General features: G+C 41.9%; 3 protein-coding genes across 6 annotated transcripts in view; 2 read left to right on the top strand and 1 right to left on the bottom strand.

Moving 5' to 3' along the window:
- LOC135555526 (polymerase delta-interacting protein 3-like) overlaps positions 1-4,515 on the top strand; it is a 5,519-nt gene extending 1,004 nt beyond the window's left edge. For 2 of the 3 annotated variants that reach the window (XM_064988044.1, XM_064988046.1), the window contains exons 3-10: positions 382-800; positions 1,128-1,190; positions 1,350-1,424; positions 1,618-1,845; positions 2,775-2,852; positions 2,996-3,125; positions 3,276-3,342; positions 3,521-4,515. In XM_064988044.1, the coding sequence (XP_064844116.1) occupies positions 382-800; positions 1,128-1,190; positions 1,350-1,424; positions 1,618-1,845; positions 2,775-2,852; positions 2,996-3,125; positions 3,276-3,342; positions 3,521-3,728 (1,268 nt within the window). In that variant the 3' untranslated portion in view covers positions 3,729-4,515. The remainder of the gene's footprint in view (positions 1-381; positions 801-1,127; positions 1,191-1,349; positions 1,425-1,617; positions 1,846-2,774; positions 2,853-2,995; positions 3,126-3,275; positions 3,343-3,520) is intronic. The other variant, XM_064988045.1, reaches the window with a different exon arrangement.
- A 666-nt stretch (positions 4,516-5,181) lies between these two features.
- Positions 5,182-7,186, top strand: LOC135554972 (ribosomal RNA-processing protein 7 homolog A-like). Of its 2 annotated transcripts, none has more exons than XM_064987353.1 (7): positions 5,182-5,284; positions 5,701-5,843; positions 5,993-6,118; positions 6,229-6,352; positions 6,502-6,599; positions 6,673-6,880; positions 7,035-7,186. In XM_064987353.1, exons 1-7 carry the CDS (start codon positions 5,224-5,226, stop codon positions 7,118-7,120), a joined length of 846 nt encoding a protein of 281 aa, XP_064843425.1. In that variant the 5' UTR covers positions 5,182-5,223; the 3' UTR covers positions 7,121-7,186. The 2 variants fall into 2 exon arrangements, with proteins under 2 accessions (XP_064843425.1, XP_064843426.1); XM_064987354.1 differs by having other exon boundaries at positions 5,207-5,272.
- Positions 7,187-7,767: 581 nt separating this feature from the next.
- Positions 7,768-12,652, bottom strand: LOC135555240 (zona pellucida sperm-binding protein 4-like). Its single transcript, XM_064987558.1, has 13 exons — positions 12,644-12,652; positions 11,897-12,008; positions 11,686-11,807; positions 11,467-11,587; positions 11,229-11,363; positions 10,890-11,062; positions 10,654-10,733; positions 10,389-10,516; positions 10,059-10,242; positions 9,797-9,941; positions 8,657-8,726; positions 8,432-8,563; positions 7,768-7,781 (listed from the first exon to the last, which is right to left on the bottom strand). Exons 1-13 carry the CDS (start codon positions 12,650-12,652, stop codon positions 7,768-7,770), a joined length of 1,425 nt encoding a protein of 474 aa, XP_064843630.1.
- Positions 12,653-13,346: the final 694 nt, after the last annotated feature.

Here is a 13,346-nt window from a genome sequence, read left to right as displayed (position 1 = left end):
GTAGTATCAAATATTCAATGGAATTACTTTGTTGGAACTCAAACAATTATTTAATTCTGAACTTCTTTTGGAGCAATGCTCAATGTAAAATAATAATACATTTTGCCAGAGTTGAAGCAGGTATTTTTTGTGAGGACCTGCCTGTTGCCTTGTTGAAAAATGCTTATTGAGACTCAAGACATCTATGTATATGCCTGATCTGGATGTCTCTTACCTAAGCCCCATTACAAAATAATCTGTTTCAAACTACACATTTTGCTGTTGGACTACATTGCGTTCTGTTAAGCATTCTTAAGGTGTGTTCGCTGAGGCAAATCAGATCAGACATTGGAATTGGTTCTTGCCTTCTGCTCACTCTTGTTCTTCTCTCGCTTCCTCCAGCTTTTCAAGTGAAGGATGCCAGAGAAAAACTTGGCCAGAAAGATGCTCGCTTTCGAATCCGTGGCGGAGGAGGAGCAGGTGGGGTCCAGGATGCCAGACAAATGATCAACTCACGGAAAGGAGGACAGAATACATTTAATGTTACCCCACAGAGTTTACAGCAGATACCAGCAGCACAGCTACAGACACATGTGCAGCAGATACAGATACACACTACCAACGACATTGCCAGTGCAAATGCCAGGCAGTTTACCCCCAACCTACAAGGAATGAACATTAGAGCTGGGATTACGCCACAGCTGGGGGGTGCACCTAAGAGGATGATGGATGCTCGTGATAGGCTGAGCCTCAAGAGGAGCATTGGAGCTCCACCAAGCCAAGGAATGGCGGCACCCATGAAGATCACCAAAACCATCCAGGTAAGTGATCAGGCTGACCGTGACCACAGGTGACAGTAACCACAGGTCCAGGATCTTCTCTAATATTATCCAGGCTTAGCTACTAGACAGAATTGGCCCACTTGTCACTCAAGATGTGCACGGATAAGAGAAAATGCTAATTCTTGCATAGTTTAGTGGTAAAGCATATAGCCTCACTCCAAACATAGTTGATAGCTAAAGTTAATTGGAAATTTGTTTAAAATTCAACTAGGCTTATTTTCTATTTAGTTATTGGTAGCATGCTTTTAGAGTCAAAGATATTAATTTACCTTATGAATAATGATTTTATTTAACTTTTATTTTTAGCAGCAAAGGCCGGTAGGGATGTCAAGTGGGATCCATATGAACATGCCAAGCAGGGGTTCCCAGGTAAGGGGCATTTTTTTGAAAATATAAAAATCAGAAGGTTAGATGGCAGAATTTATTCAAATTTGCTTTAGAGTATATCAACTGAATTTGGTTGATTTATTTTGGTCATGCGCCACTGCAATGCATATGTGAGTGAGTAACTTACCATCTCTCGCTCAGTCTTTCTCAGGTGATGATGATATCCCTAGCAAACAGATGAAGACCACTACTGGCAACCATATGCTACAGTCACGGGTGGGAAGACTGTTAGATTTTCTTACCTTTTCTCTTTCTGTTGCTTTTCCCTAAATTATCTGTAATTCTTTATTATTCAATGTAACTCAAATATCCCCTTAATACTGCCACACTGGCTGTATTGGTGTCTCACTCTCAAAACTTTCCATTCATTAATTGAAAAGTTTCAATGCTTCCTCTCTTTCTCCAACAGCCTGGCACCCTGGGCTGCCCTTTCACTATGTCAGCACCCATCACTAAAGTATTCAAAAACGATGCGTACACCGCTCCTCGTCCCCCAGTGCCTGTGGCACCCACAAGGCCCAACCCTAGTGTAGGGGCCTCCCGCTCCTCTGCTCTCGCCTTACAGCCCATCTCCAGGACCCTCAGGCAGGCAGGGCCCACAGCGGAGACCAGCTCCCAGCCTCCTCCACCCCCACAGGTCAGTATCCACATGTCCATTCACCCAGCTACTTGAGCACTGGATTACATAAGGTCATCTCTATAGGAATGTGTGGGTAGGGATGCTAGCAGATACCAATAGACTTCCAGTTATTGTGCTAATGCTAGTTATCATTGGCTCGCAAAACTGCCTCTAACTTCATACTGGACATAGACATCCAAATGGTATCCACAAGTTCATCTGACTCTGGGGAAGTAGATAAATGGCCTCCTTGTCAGAAGTATCTCTCTAACCCAGCGGTTGGCAAGTCCATTCCTCGGGGTCCTGATTGGTGTCACAGTTTTGCCCCAGCTAACACACCCGACTCCAATAATCACCTAATCATGATCTTCAGTTTAGAATGCAGTTTGATTAATCAGTTGTTTGTTACGGATGGAGAAAAGGTGTGACACCGAGGACTGGATTTGCCTGCTCTTAACAAGCGGTAAAATTAGTTCCAAACAGTACAATTTTTCTAGGACTGTCTGGGAGTGGTCTGAGTGAGGAGGGGAAAACTGAAAACTAGCTGTTATTGGCAGAGAGGTTTGGAACTCTTCATCTCTATTGACTAATATACCGCAAAGTGAGGTCACCAGGCAGGCCAAAACTCCATCCCACCTCAACAGGCTGAAATTTCAAGTAGTCTTTTCAAATGGCTCCTACACTAAAAAGGCTTTATAATTTTCACAGTATTATTCCAACTTAGTTGGAATAGTTTGGAAATGTATATAAACCACAGGAAAGTCACATTTTGGACTGCACTGGGCCTTTATCATCACTAGTTGGCAGCATAGCAATCCTCTGGATCAGTATTCCACCTACTTCTTTCTCGTTGACGATAGATGAACGTAACGCCTACCATTGGCTTGTTGTGTTGGTGTGAGCTGTATATGTATTTGATTGTAAAGTGTTTTGGTGCACCCCTTCAGCCTTCCTTCAGTCCTCTGGAGGGGACTAAGATAACAGTGAATAATCTGCACCCCCGTGTCACTGAAGAGGACATAGTGGTAAGTGCCTCATGCTGTTCACTTCTCTGCTGTTTTAGATTCTCTAGCTGTGTGTGTAAATTGCAGACCTGCTTACGATGCAGCCATGACTCATTTATCACATTCAACTGACCTTTTTCCTGTGTTCTTGTGACGGTCCACAGGAGCTGTTCTGTGTGTGCGGTGCCTTGAAGCGAGCGAGGCTGGTGAAGGTGGGGATTGCTGAAGTGGTATTTGTGAGGAAGGAGGACGCTGTGAGCGCCTATAGGAAATACAACAACCGCTGTCTGGATGGTAAGGGCCTTCAGCAAGGGTAACATTTATTTCAAGGTTGATTGATTTTTTTGGGCACCAGCCTCTGGTAATGAGGCAGGTGATGATGAATAGTTATCTTAAAAGGCATTGGTTTTACTTTCTTAAATCTTTATTCATTCTCTTCCCAAGGCCAGCCCATGAAGTGCAATCTTCACATACAGGGGAATGTCATCACTTCAGACCAGCCCATTCTTTTGTAAGTCTCAGTTATATTCATATTTCTCACTGCCCCCTTGGTTGCATTACATGCGAATCAAACTTTCCAGTATTATATTGTAGTCCACAATGTGCATGATTTCTTCCATTCCAATTGCAATGCACATTGTCTTTCAGCATCACATGAAATCTTACATGGACCTCATTTTCTCTCACAGGAGGCTCAGTGACACTCCAGGCAGTGGAAGGAAAGAAGGCCTGCCCCTCTCTTTGTCTCGCCCTGGGGGTCGTCCAGCCTCCTCTCAGCCCACACCTGAGGTCGATCCCCAGACCATCCTCAAGGCCCTGTTCAAATCTACTGTCCAGACCCCCTCTACCACAGAGTCTCCTGGTTCACAGTGCACAGCCTTCCGCATTAAGATATAACTTTCTAGTACATCCACACAACAAATAATACATCCACCCTCCTGTTTGACAGAGACATCTACTGACATGATCAAATAGCATGATACTGTATTTGTATAACTTTGACAGATTATTGGCAGGTTGTAACATCTAAAATGAACACACTGATGCCGTTGTCCAGATTTTTAGGAAAGAAAAACATTTGTAGCCGTGGCATACTACATAGATGCATGTCTCATAACGGACCAATGTGAGGCAATCTGATTTGTTCATTTATTGTTTTAATCAAATTTGGTGGGGAGGATAAACTGGACAGTTGTGGGTATTTTTTGTATCACATGGTTCACTTTTACAACTGTTCAAATAGTTCACATTGAACACCCCTCTTGGAATCATGAGATGTTTTGTGCTGGTTGGAGTCGTCCCCCCAACCAATGGTCTCACTATGACCTGATGCACAAACTCATGAAGATACTTGTACTGTGAACTACAGGCAGCAGTGGTTCTTGTACTGGACATAATACACATTTTGATTTCAGAATGACTTGTACACATGCTTGTATTTCGTTGTGGTATTTGGTTTGCTGTTCTTTTTGTGGCATTCAGGTTCTATGCTTATTTGTGGCTGTTATTTTACTTTTTATTGCTTTTTGTGGAGCTTAGAGAAGTCATGCTAATTTGCTCAACTTATGTTCAACTGTCTGTAAATTGCTTTTTACAGCTGCCTTTTGTCTGTCATGAAGATATGGTAGTGAGGTCAGATCTATGTACCAGTTAATTACTGCCAATAAATATGTTGCTTTATAAAGATGTGTTCATATTGTTTGTGTGTGTGTATATAAATCATTGGTTCATATCCTTATTTCGCAATAGAATTTTTTCACAAAACCTTTTGGGGCTGGAAATCCCTTTTGTGATAGCAAATTCAGCAGGGACCCCCTTATAAACATTACAACACGAGTGCAATTTTGTTTTAAATGGCCTACAAGGTGTGTGCATTGCTGGGTGAACCCAGGCCCTGGGAAGAAGCATTTAAAAGACCCTGCTCTTGGCATCGAGAAAATGTAGCAGTTTTTGTTTTGTTGTTGCAGCTTTAATTCTACACATTTTGCCATGAGGCAGAGAACAAACTGCTGTTTTAAAGCTTTAATTTGGGAATATAATTGAGTTTAAACATAAATGGTGGCGTACTGTGAATACCAATATCCCTGAGCCTCCCTAGGCCCATATCGCCCAGGGTTAAGGACATAAATTGTAGATAGGTTAAATGTATTTCACAGATCCCTTGGCCAACCGTCGTATAATCTGTTAGTCATTCAAAAAATGAAATGTAAAACATATGTTGAGATCTGGCCGCGGACCACTGCAGTACACATGGGCCCTACTTTGAGAACCCCAGTGATAGACAGCTGGAGCCTCTAAAAAGTAGTATTAACATTTTTGGTGGGGGGGGATTTGTATGAAGCATATTTAGACTACAACCAATCAATTTCCTGTGTGAAAGGTCGTAAAGAAGATGGCGCCGTCCAGGTCGAAACATGCCAACCAGACTTGTGTTATTCCAGGTGGTTTTACGGGTAACCATTGCTAAGATTACGTGTGTTAACGGAAAATGTGTTAAAAAATATTATCTGAGGTTAGTTCGCTCATGATCTCATTGTTTCAACCACGCTAGCTAACTCCCCAACGTATGTCGAACACTGAATTTAAGCTTGCTTCAAGACCAAACTTTGTAAACACATGAGTCTTGAGGTTGTTGACGCCTTATGGTGTATAAAGATTAAAATCGGTCAACTTGATGTCGATATATTATTTGGACTGCATTCCCTAAGACTACATCATGTAGCTTAAGCACAGATTGTCTACTATATTTTACTCTCAGGCTAAAGCCATTAGTAACCTCTGCGTCTCCCTGGAGTTGTAGACAATGTATTAGGACCTGCCTAGACAGATGTCTGTTTTGACTGTCTTTTGACTTAACCACTCTTCTCAGTGCTTTCTCTACAGTTCAGTACTGACATTGTTGCCCAGCACAAAATATGTGTAAAAGAGCACCGAGTGCGAATAGAGAAAACCACACAAAGACCCCTCGACAGAACACTGTTTGTCCTTAACATTCCTCCATATTGCTCTGAGGTACGTTTGGTAATTGACAGTCTTTACAACAATCATTGTGCATGCGATTGTACTATTAGCAATTCTACAGAAAAATGAAATGTTTGTGCTACAGCTGTCTGTGGCCAAATAAGGTATAAAAGTACTAATCTCTTTCTGCTGTCTTTCAGGGTGTCATAAAGGAGCTCTTCTCTCAGTTTGGCCCAGTTCAGTCTGTGGAGCTGAGGGAGAAGCCAGGGTCCTTTGAGCACTCAGGACCCAAGCTGGCCAAGTATTTCACACCAGCACAAAAACAGGTATGCCCTGAATCCGGACAACGAAGCTCTGTGTTTAGATCAGATTGATTATTGAAGTGCTTATGGACACCCTTTCAGTATTGAGCCTTTTCTGTTTCCATTCCCCACAGGGGTTCAGAGTGGGTTATATCGTGTTTCAGAAGGCCATCAGTATTACAGTAGTGAAGTCCCATCCCCATGATGTCCCATTGGTTGTTTCCACAGAGCAGCGACCTGTGTGGACAGGTCTACAGAGTGAGTGAGCTTTAAAGTCCTCTTCTAGATGCTTGGTCTTTCTCTTCTAAATGTTGGCAGAACATATTAAATTGGAAAGACATTTCACCCAGATTTAATACCATATTTAACATGCCTTTCACTTGTCTCACTGTTTCTTTGTCTTTTAGAATGGATTCATCAGTACAAGCAGTCATTTGCTCAGCCAGACAAACTACAGGAGGCAGTTGACACCTTCATGCAGGATTACGATACGAGAAAAGAACAGGTCAGATTCTCCCTCTCAATCTCAACTCTTCATTTTGGTATTTGTTAACATACTTTTTTTGCTTCTTACCCAGGAGGCAGAGGGACAAAAGGAGGACGCTGAAGAGCAGCTGGAGGATGAGGAGGGCTGGATAAAAGTTACCAGAGGTAAAAGCGGGACCAAGACCCGCCCCCACAGTGAGGTATCCAATCAGAAAGCTCTGCAGAAGGAGAGCAGAAAAAGGAAGCGGAAGGAGCTCATGAACTTCTACACCTGGCAGCACAGAAACACACAGAAAGAACGTAAGTTATGGTTCCAGTCATTTGATCACAACAGAAGCACAATGTGTGGTGAAATCAGTATTTCATTTTTGTTCAGTCATTCTGACTTCACTGCTCACTTTGTCCATATTACTCAGTCACTCTGCATTTTGAAAAGGGTTATTCTCTCTTTCAGACATCGCTGAACTGAGGAAAAAGTTTGAGGAAGACAAACAGCGAATTGCTTTGCTAAGAGCACAGAGGAAGTTCCGACCTTACTGAATCAACAGTTTCTTCTGAGATTCTCCCCACCATTGATGTCAATAAATCATTTTTTATAGTTTGTCACTGATACAGTAATTTATGGAGTCTACAAGTTTGATTGGTATTTGATTCAAAAGTTGTGAATCAATACCTTAGGATCACTTCAGGTTTTCCAACACCCTTATATTCTGCTCTTTCTGGGGCTGTAGGATAGGAGGCTTTAATATCTGATATTTACTTTTTCATGTGCAGCGCTATGTACTCAGTTTACGTGACCTTTACCAAAGTGTCAAATGCAAACTGGATGCATTGGAATGCACATGGCCAGTGAAGGTATTTAAAGGTAGTTTAAATAAATACCAATTGTAATTAAGTGTTCATATAGGTGCTTTATTGGGCTTGTTCAACCTGTAGGCCAGTCTCATTGTTTCTGGTTTCCATTTCCACATCATTTTCTTTCACTTCTGCCACTTGACAACTCATCGACCATGAGAACAGGAGGAAGAATAGGATGGAGGTACAGATGACAATGACAGAGTACATTGACACCTGAAATGCTGAGGGCCAGCAAGAGAAAATGTTAGTGTCAGTTTCATTCATACAGTAGCTGTGGGGTAAGTTGAGACACATTTTGGGTGTCATTTGACCAAATATTTAGGAAGATGTCATTTCATGGAGTCTGAAGGAAGAAACCACATGGAAAGAGGTAATCAAGTTAGGTCCAAAAAAGTCAAATTAATTTGAGTTAATGTTTCAATCTAAACCAAAATGGATTATTTTAAAGATTGTTCTATACATCAGTTGGAGTCTATAAGCTTCCATGTGGTCCTAAACCTAGCATGAAAGTGCATCCTTGTAGCTGTGTGGGTTGGGTTAATATAGTAAAAATGTTTGCCTTGGAGTAAGTTGAGCCAACGGCAAGTGAGCAAATTTAAGAGTTCTTCCCAGGCCTAATGCAAGGCATTATTGCTGGTATATGTTACGTGTTAAAAAAAAGTGCAATGTTTGTTAGGTGTTAAGCCTGTGTTTAAATATGCTTAAATTGATTAAGACTAAATCAATTGTGATTGTGGAAAAATAGACATGATTTTAAAAAGATGGTAATATTTAATTCAGTACAACAATGTGTAGGTAGCTTGACCCTGAGTAGTTGAGTCATGTTTTAAAAACGCTTAAATTAATTTGATTATTTCCTGGGATACACATCCGGAAATAAGTAGATATGTTAGAAATAATACATTTCCCTTGACAGAGTGATGTTGACTATAAAAAATTTTTTTTTTAAAAGGCTAAACTTACCCCACTCTCCCCTATTTGGAATGTGCTTACCTATATTCAGATGATCACTATGATTCTGTTCCTGTCCAGAACCGTTCTGACCCAACAGCACAGGACCAAATGAGACTAACTGGGAGACTCGATCTGACCCAGACTCCCTCCTCTCCCTCTCACCATCAGGTGCTAGATGGAGGAGGATAAGACAGCATGACTATTGAATGAAATAACCCAATTCAGTGTTGGGGTGAATGTAAAACATAGGGACCTGAAACTCACAGGTGATGGAGCAGTGTTGTTTACACTCTTCCTCCTCTGTGCAGATCTCCACCCAGCAGTAAAAGTACACCTGAAAGACAAGATTCAGTAATCAGTGTTTTTCCCCAACCCTGGTCCTCCAGTACCCCAACAGAACACATTTCCATTGTAGTCCTGGACAAACACACCTCATTCAACTCATTGAGGGCTTGATGATTAGTTGAATCAGGTGTGCTTATCAGGGCTACAATGAAAATGTGTACTGTTGGGTCATCGATGACCAGGGTTGGGAAACACTGCAGCAGATGGAGGACCAAGAGATCTTTGACAATTTATACTGAACAAAAATGTAAACATGCAATAATTTTACTGAATTACAGTTCATATAAGGAAATGAGTCAATTGAAATAAATAAATTAGGCCCTAATCTATGGATTTCATATGATTGGGCAGGGGCGCAGCCATGGGTGGGCCTGGGAGGACATAGGCCCAACCACTTGGGAGCCAGTCCCAGCCATTCAGAAATAGTTTTTCCCAGCAGAAGAGCTTTATTACAGACAGAAATACTCAATTCCATCAGCTGTCTGGGTGGCTGGTCTCAGACAATCCCGCAGGTGAAGAAGCCGGATGTGGAGGTCCTGGGCTGACGTAGTTACACGTGGTCTGTGGTTGTGTGAGTGGTTGGACATACTACCAAAATTCTCTAAAACAACAGAGGCAGCGGCTTATGGTGGAGAAATTAAAAATAAAATTCTCTGGCAACAACTGTGGTGGACCTTCCTGCAGTCAGAATGTCAATTGCACGCTCTCTCAAAACCAGAGACATCTGTGACATTGTGTTGTGACACAAAACTGCACATTTTAAAGTGGCCTTTTGTTGTCCCCAGAACAAGGTGCACCTGTGTAATGATCATGCTGTTTAATCAGTTTCTTGATATGCCACACCTTTGGATTATCTTGGCAAAGGAGAAATGCTCACTAACAGGGAATGTAAACAAATGTATGCACAACATTGAGAAATATGCTTTTTGTGTATATGGAAGAGTTCTGGGATCTTTTATTTCAGCTCATGAAACATGGGACCAACACTTTACATGTTGTGTTTATATTTTTGTTAAGTATATATTAGCAAAATGTTCAGATAACTAGGATAGACCTTACCTCCTCCACACTGGGATTGCCCGTCTCGGGGTCGAAAAAGGAAAATGTCTTGACATCAAACCTCCTGACCTGGGAGTGAGAAGTTGTCTTCCCCCGACTGTCCACTGGGATGGAACTCTTCATGCTGTCCAGAGGGTTAGGACAGCTGTCAGGGAGAAGGAAGGGGGTGAGACTACTAAACCAATGTATATTGACAGTCTTCATATTCACTGTGATTAATCTTGAGTCAGTATAGGAAACCTTTTGTCTCCCTCCCTCTCACCCATCATAGAGTAGTGTCCATACAGAGTGTCTGGAGGCAGGGTAGGCAAAACAGTCACGCACACGCAGGGAGAGACTGGGGTCAGGGGAGGGTGGAGTGATTGACACCTCCACATACACAGGCTTACGCAGATAGAGGGTCAGGGGCAGCTGGTCCTCAGGGAGGAAAGAGGTGAAGGACTCATCTGGAAAAAAGAGAAAGGGCCAGGATGATGGAGGTCTACCAGTAAAACAGTGTGTGAAGTGACAACACTTGATGCCATATACTTGCAGTTTTGGATATGGCATCCCTTGCTTGGTCTGTGGAAACCATATTGCTTTACTACAGTACCTGTGGCTATTCTCATCTGCACTCGGACAGTCCCCAGTGCAGTCACAGGTGGAGGGTTAGTTGGGTTTAAGGACCACAGATCAGTGTGGAGGAGAGCTGACCCCTCATATTGACACTGGACCTGCAGACTACAAACCAAGTCTCATTCAAAACATTTACTCCATAGTAGTTTCACGCAATTAGGTTCTGGCTAACGCCATGATATGGTAAAGTAGTCCAAATTGTAGTGCACTGTCCACAGGCAGGAAGAGAAATAAGCAGCTACCTGAAGGGAGAATGTTTGCCTGTAATCTTTGGATGCAGTTCCTCAACCTCTACCTCATAGCTTACAACATCCCCATTCACCTGTAAATATAAGAGGGGGAACAAGGTATTTTTTGCATAAATAAGAGTATTCAACATTACAAGAAAAATCAGCATTATACTACTACCAGAGGTATTCAGGACAGAAATATACTACTGTAGAATAGGGCAGAAGGCAAACTAGACCTACTGACTCACCATCATCTTTGCGCCACACTCCCTCACCCCGATTTTAAAGACAGCTATATCTGCAGAGGTAGCTACAGGAGAGCACTGTGGCTGACCCTTGACGGCAAGGTTGTTGGGGTTGAGTGGGGGGTCAGTGTCTGTCGCCTTCACAGAGAACACAAAATGGCCATCCAGAGAACAGGCTGAGAGCAAGAGGAGGAGACAGAAATAAGGAGTTGTTCTTGACATTTAATCTCTGAAATCTCTATGCGCCAATCTCACCAAGACAGTCACTATCCCTCTGCTGATACTTTCTTTCAGAAGCATGTTCTCCATTGTACAAAATACACACAAAGCAAATTCCATTACTGTTCATTCTGTAATAACAAGTTGAGTCATGATCATCATAGCAGCATCCCAGTTTGAGACAGCCATCATTGGAGACATCCTGGGGACCACAGTCCACACGCAAAGCTCTATGGATGCTGCATTTTCCTGATCGTGCTGAAGGAAAGCAAATTGGAAGAATGACTTTTACAGAGGTGGTACTAAATGGTACTGTATTCACTATCTAAAATTCACTACCTATGAAATTATATGAACTCACAGGTGCGACCGATGATGGGTTTCTGGGCCATCTTCTTGAGTAGGGGGCAGCTAATATTGACCCTGTACCATTGATCCCCTGCATCCAGCTGGACTCTCAAAGATACAACCACTGTGTCACCCTAAAGATAAAACAAAGTGGTTTGATATGGCAATCAGTAGGTTTACACACAGACCAAGACCTCTCAATGCAATGAACATAAAAAATACATGACCATACCTCAACCTGTGTATAGCAACTGTCATATCGACTCTGGAAAGAAAGAGTACCATTCTTCTCTCCCCTTCTCACGCCACAATGTTCTTTAGCTTTTGGCACAGGCACACTAACTCCAGACCTGTCTGGGGAAAATGAGATCAACCAGCATACCATACATTCTAATTAAACAAACAAATCTGCAGATATAGAGGGCTAAAATATGGCTATTTACCTTTTACACGCAAGTTGTGAAGAACCGCTTGACCGAAAACTGCGCGTATTCGTCGGACGGTGCAGGTAACTCGAGGCAGGGTATCTTGTGCTCGAGTTTGAGCGGTTTTCTGCTGCACGAGAGTTGAAAGGCATCGGTAATATGGCGCAAAGAATGCAAATATTACACAAATCATAAGTAGCATCGTTAGGCTACAGGTTATGCTGTGTTTAAATTAGTTGAATGATTCACAATTTATCATTCTAATTGTGCCAAAGGTAATATTTTGCGCGGTATTTGTGTAGTGAAGAAACGTGTCTTGTAAGACCAGTAATTAGAGTGATGAGGCAGGACATTGCGTCAGGCTTTGTTAGCCTACCGGTGATTAAGTCAATTATCACAGTCTGACTGTATGTTGGCCTGCTGTATGTGATACATCCGTGACTGAATGAATGATAACATTTTATTTTATGAATACATTTGATGTATTATTATGGGATCCTTCCAACTTTTACCCAATTGTTTTCTTTAATAGCCTACTGTGGGGAAAAGTTTGGCTGAAAAGTTTGGCTGGACTTTCATTATAATTCTATGTTGAGTCCAAAGGAAAATGAGGACATATCACCCTTGATTAAAAGGTCAAAGTAAAGTGAAGGTAGTGTATGGCACATTTGCACTGTGCATGCAATATTACGCAATTAATTTTCACCTCAGGGTCAGTAAATGCAATTATTACATAACAACCTCAATCCCCTTCTCTTCTCTCACAGTCACCATGCTCATTTCTCAGTCCCCATGGCAATGCTTGTACCGATTGCTTGTACCCACCCAATCTATGTTATGAGGCATTTTAACATGAGCACTTATATTCATTGGTGGTGTGCTGCTTTTAATCTCAGTGTGTCCTTTGTTGTTTTATTGTGTATTTATTGGTGGGGTTATGTATTGGCTGGTTCAATCAAATGTGCCCTTTTGGGGATGAATAAAGAACTATCTTATCGTATTACATAGCCAGGCCCATCTTTTTGCTACATATTGGAAGCCACAAAATGAAATACAACGTTGTATCTTTATGCTGTAAACACTGTGTTCAGTAGGCCTACTGTCACTGTGGCCACGCATGGTATTGTCCCCCATGTAATGCAGACACAGAACAGGATGAAAATAGCTATATAGGACAACATTTGGAAGTCTACTTTTTGCATGTAGCAATTTGAGGAAGATCATAGAGCAAGATTACTTGTAAATTCATGTGATCTACATAATTGCAGCTAAATTAAAAGTTGTCCCACTGAGACAAGACAGGCCTCATGACAGTTAAAAGTGGGATGGACATGATATACACATAGTTAAACTAAGTGATGAGAAAATATATTCACATTTCGTTTTTTTTCCTGTATTCCATCCTTTTTTTGCACCATACATAAGTCATGACTCATAAGTCATAAACTGATTACACAATTGGCCCACT

This window comes from Oncorhynchus masou, chromosome 15 (genome assembly GCF_036934945.1).
Source record: "Oncorhynchus masou masou isolate Uvic2021 chromosome 15, UVic_Omas_1.1, whole genome shotgun sequence".
Classification (NCBI taxonomy): Eukaryota; Metazoa; Chordata; class Actinopteri; order Salmoniformes; family Salmonidae; genus Oncorhynchus; species Oncorhynchus masou.
The sequence above is the reverse complement of the archived record's forward strand: the minus strand, read 5'-3'. Positions and strand labels throughout refer to the sequence as shown.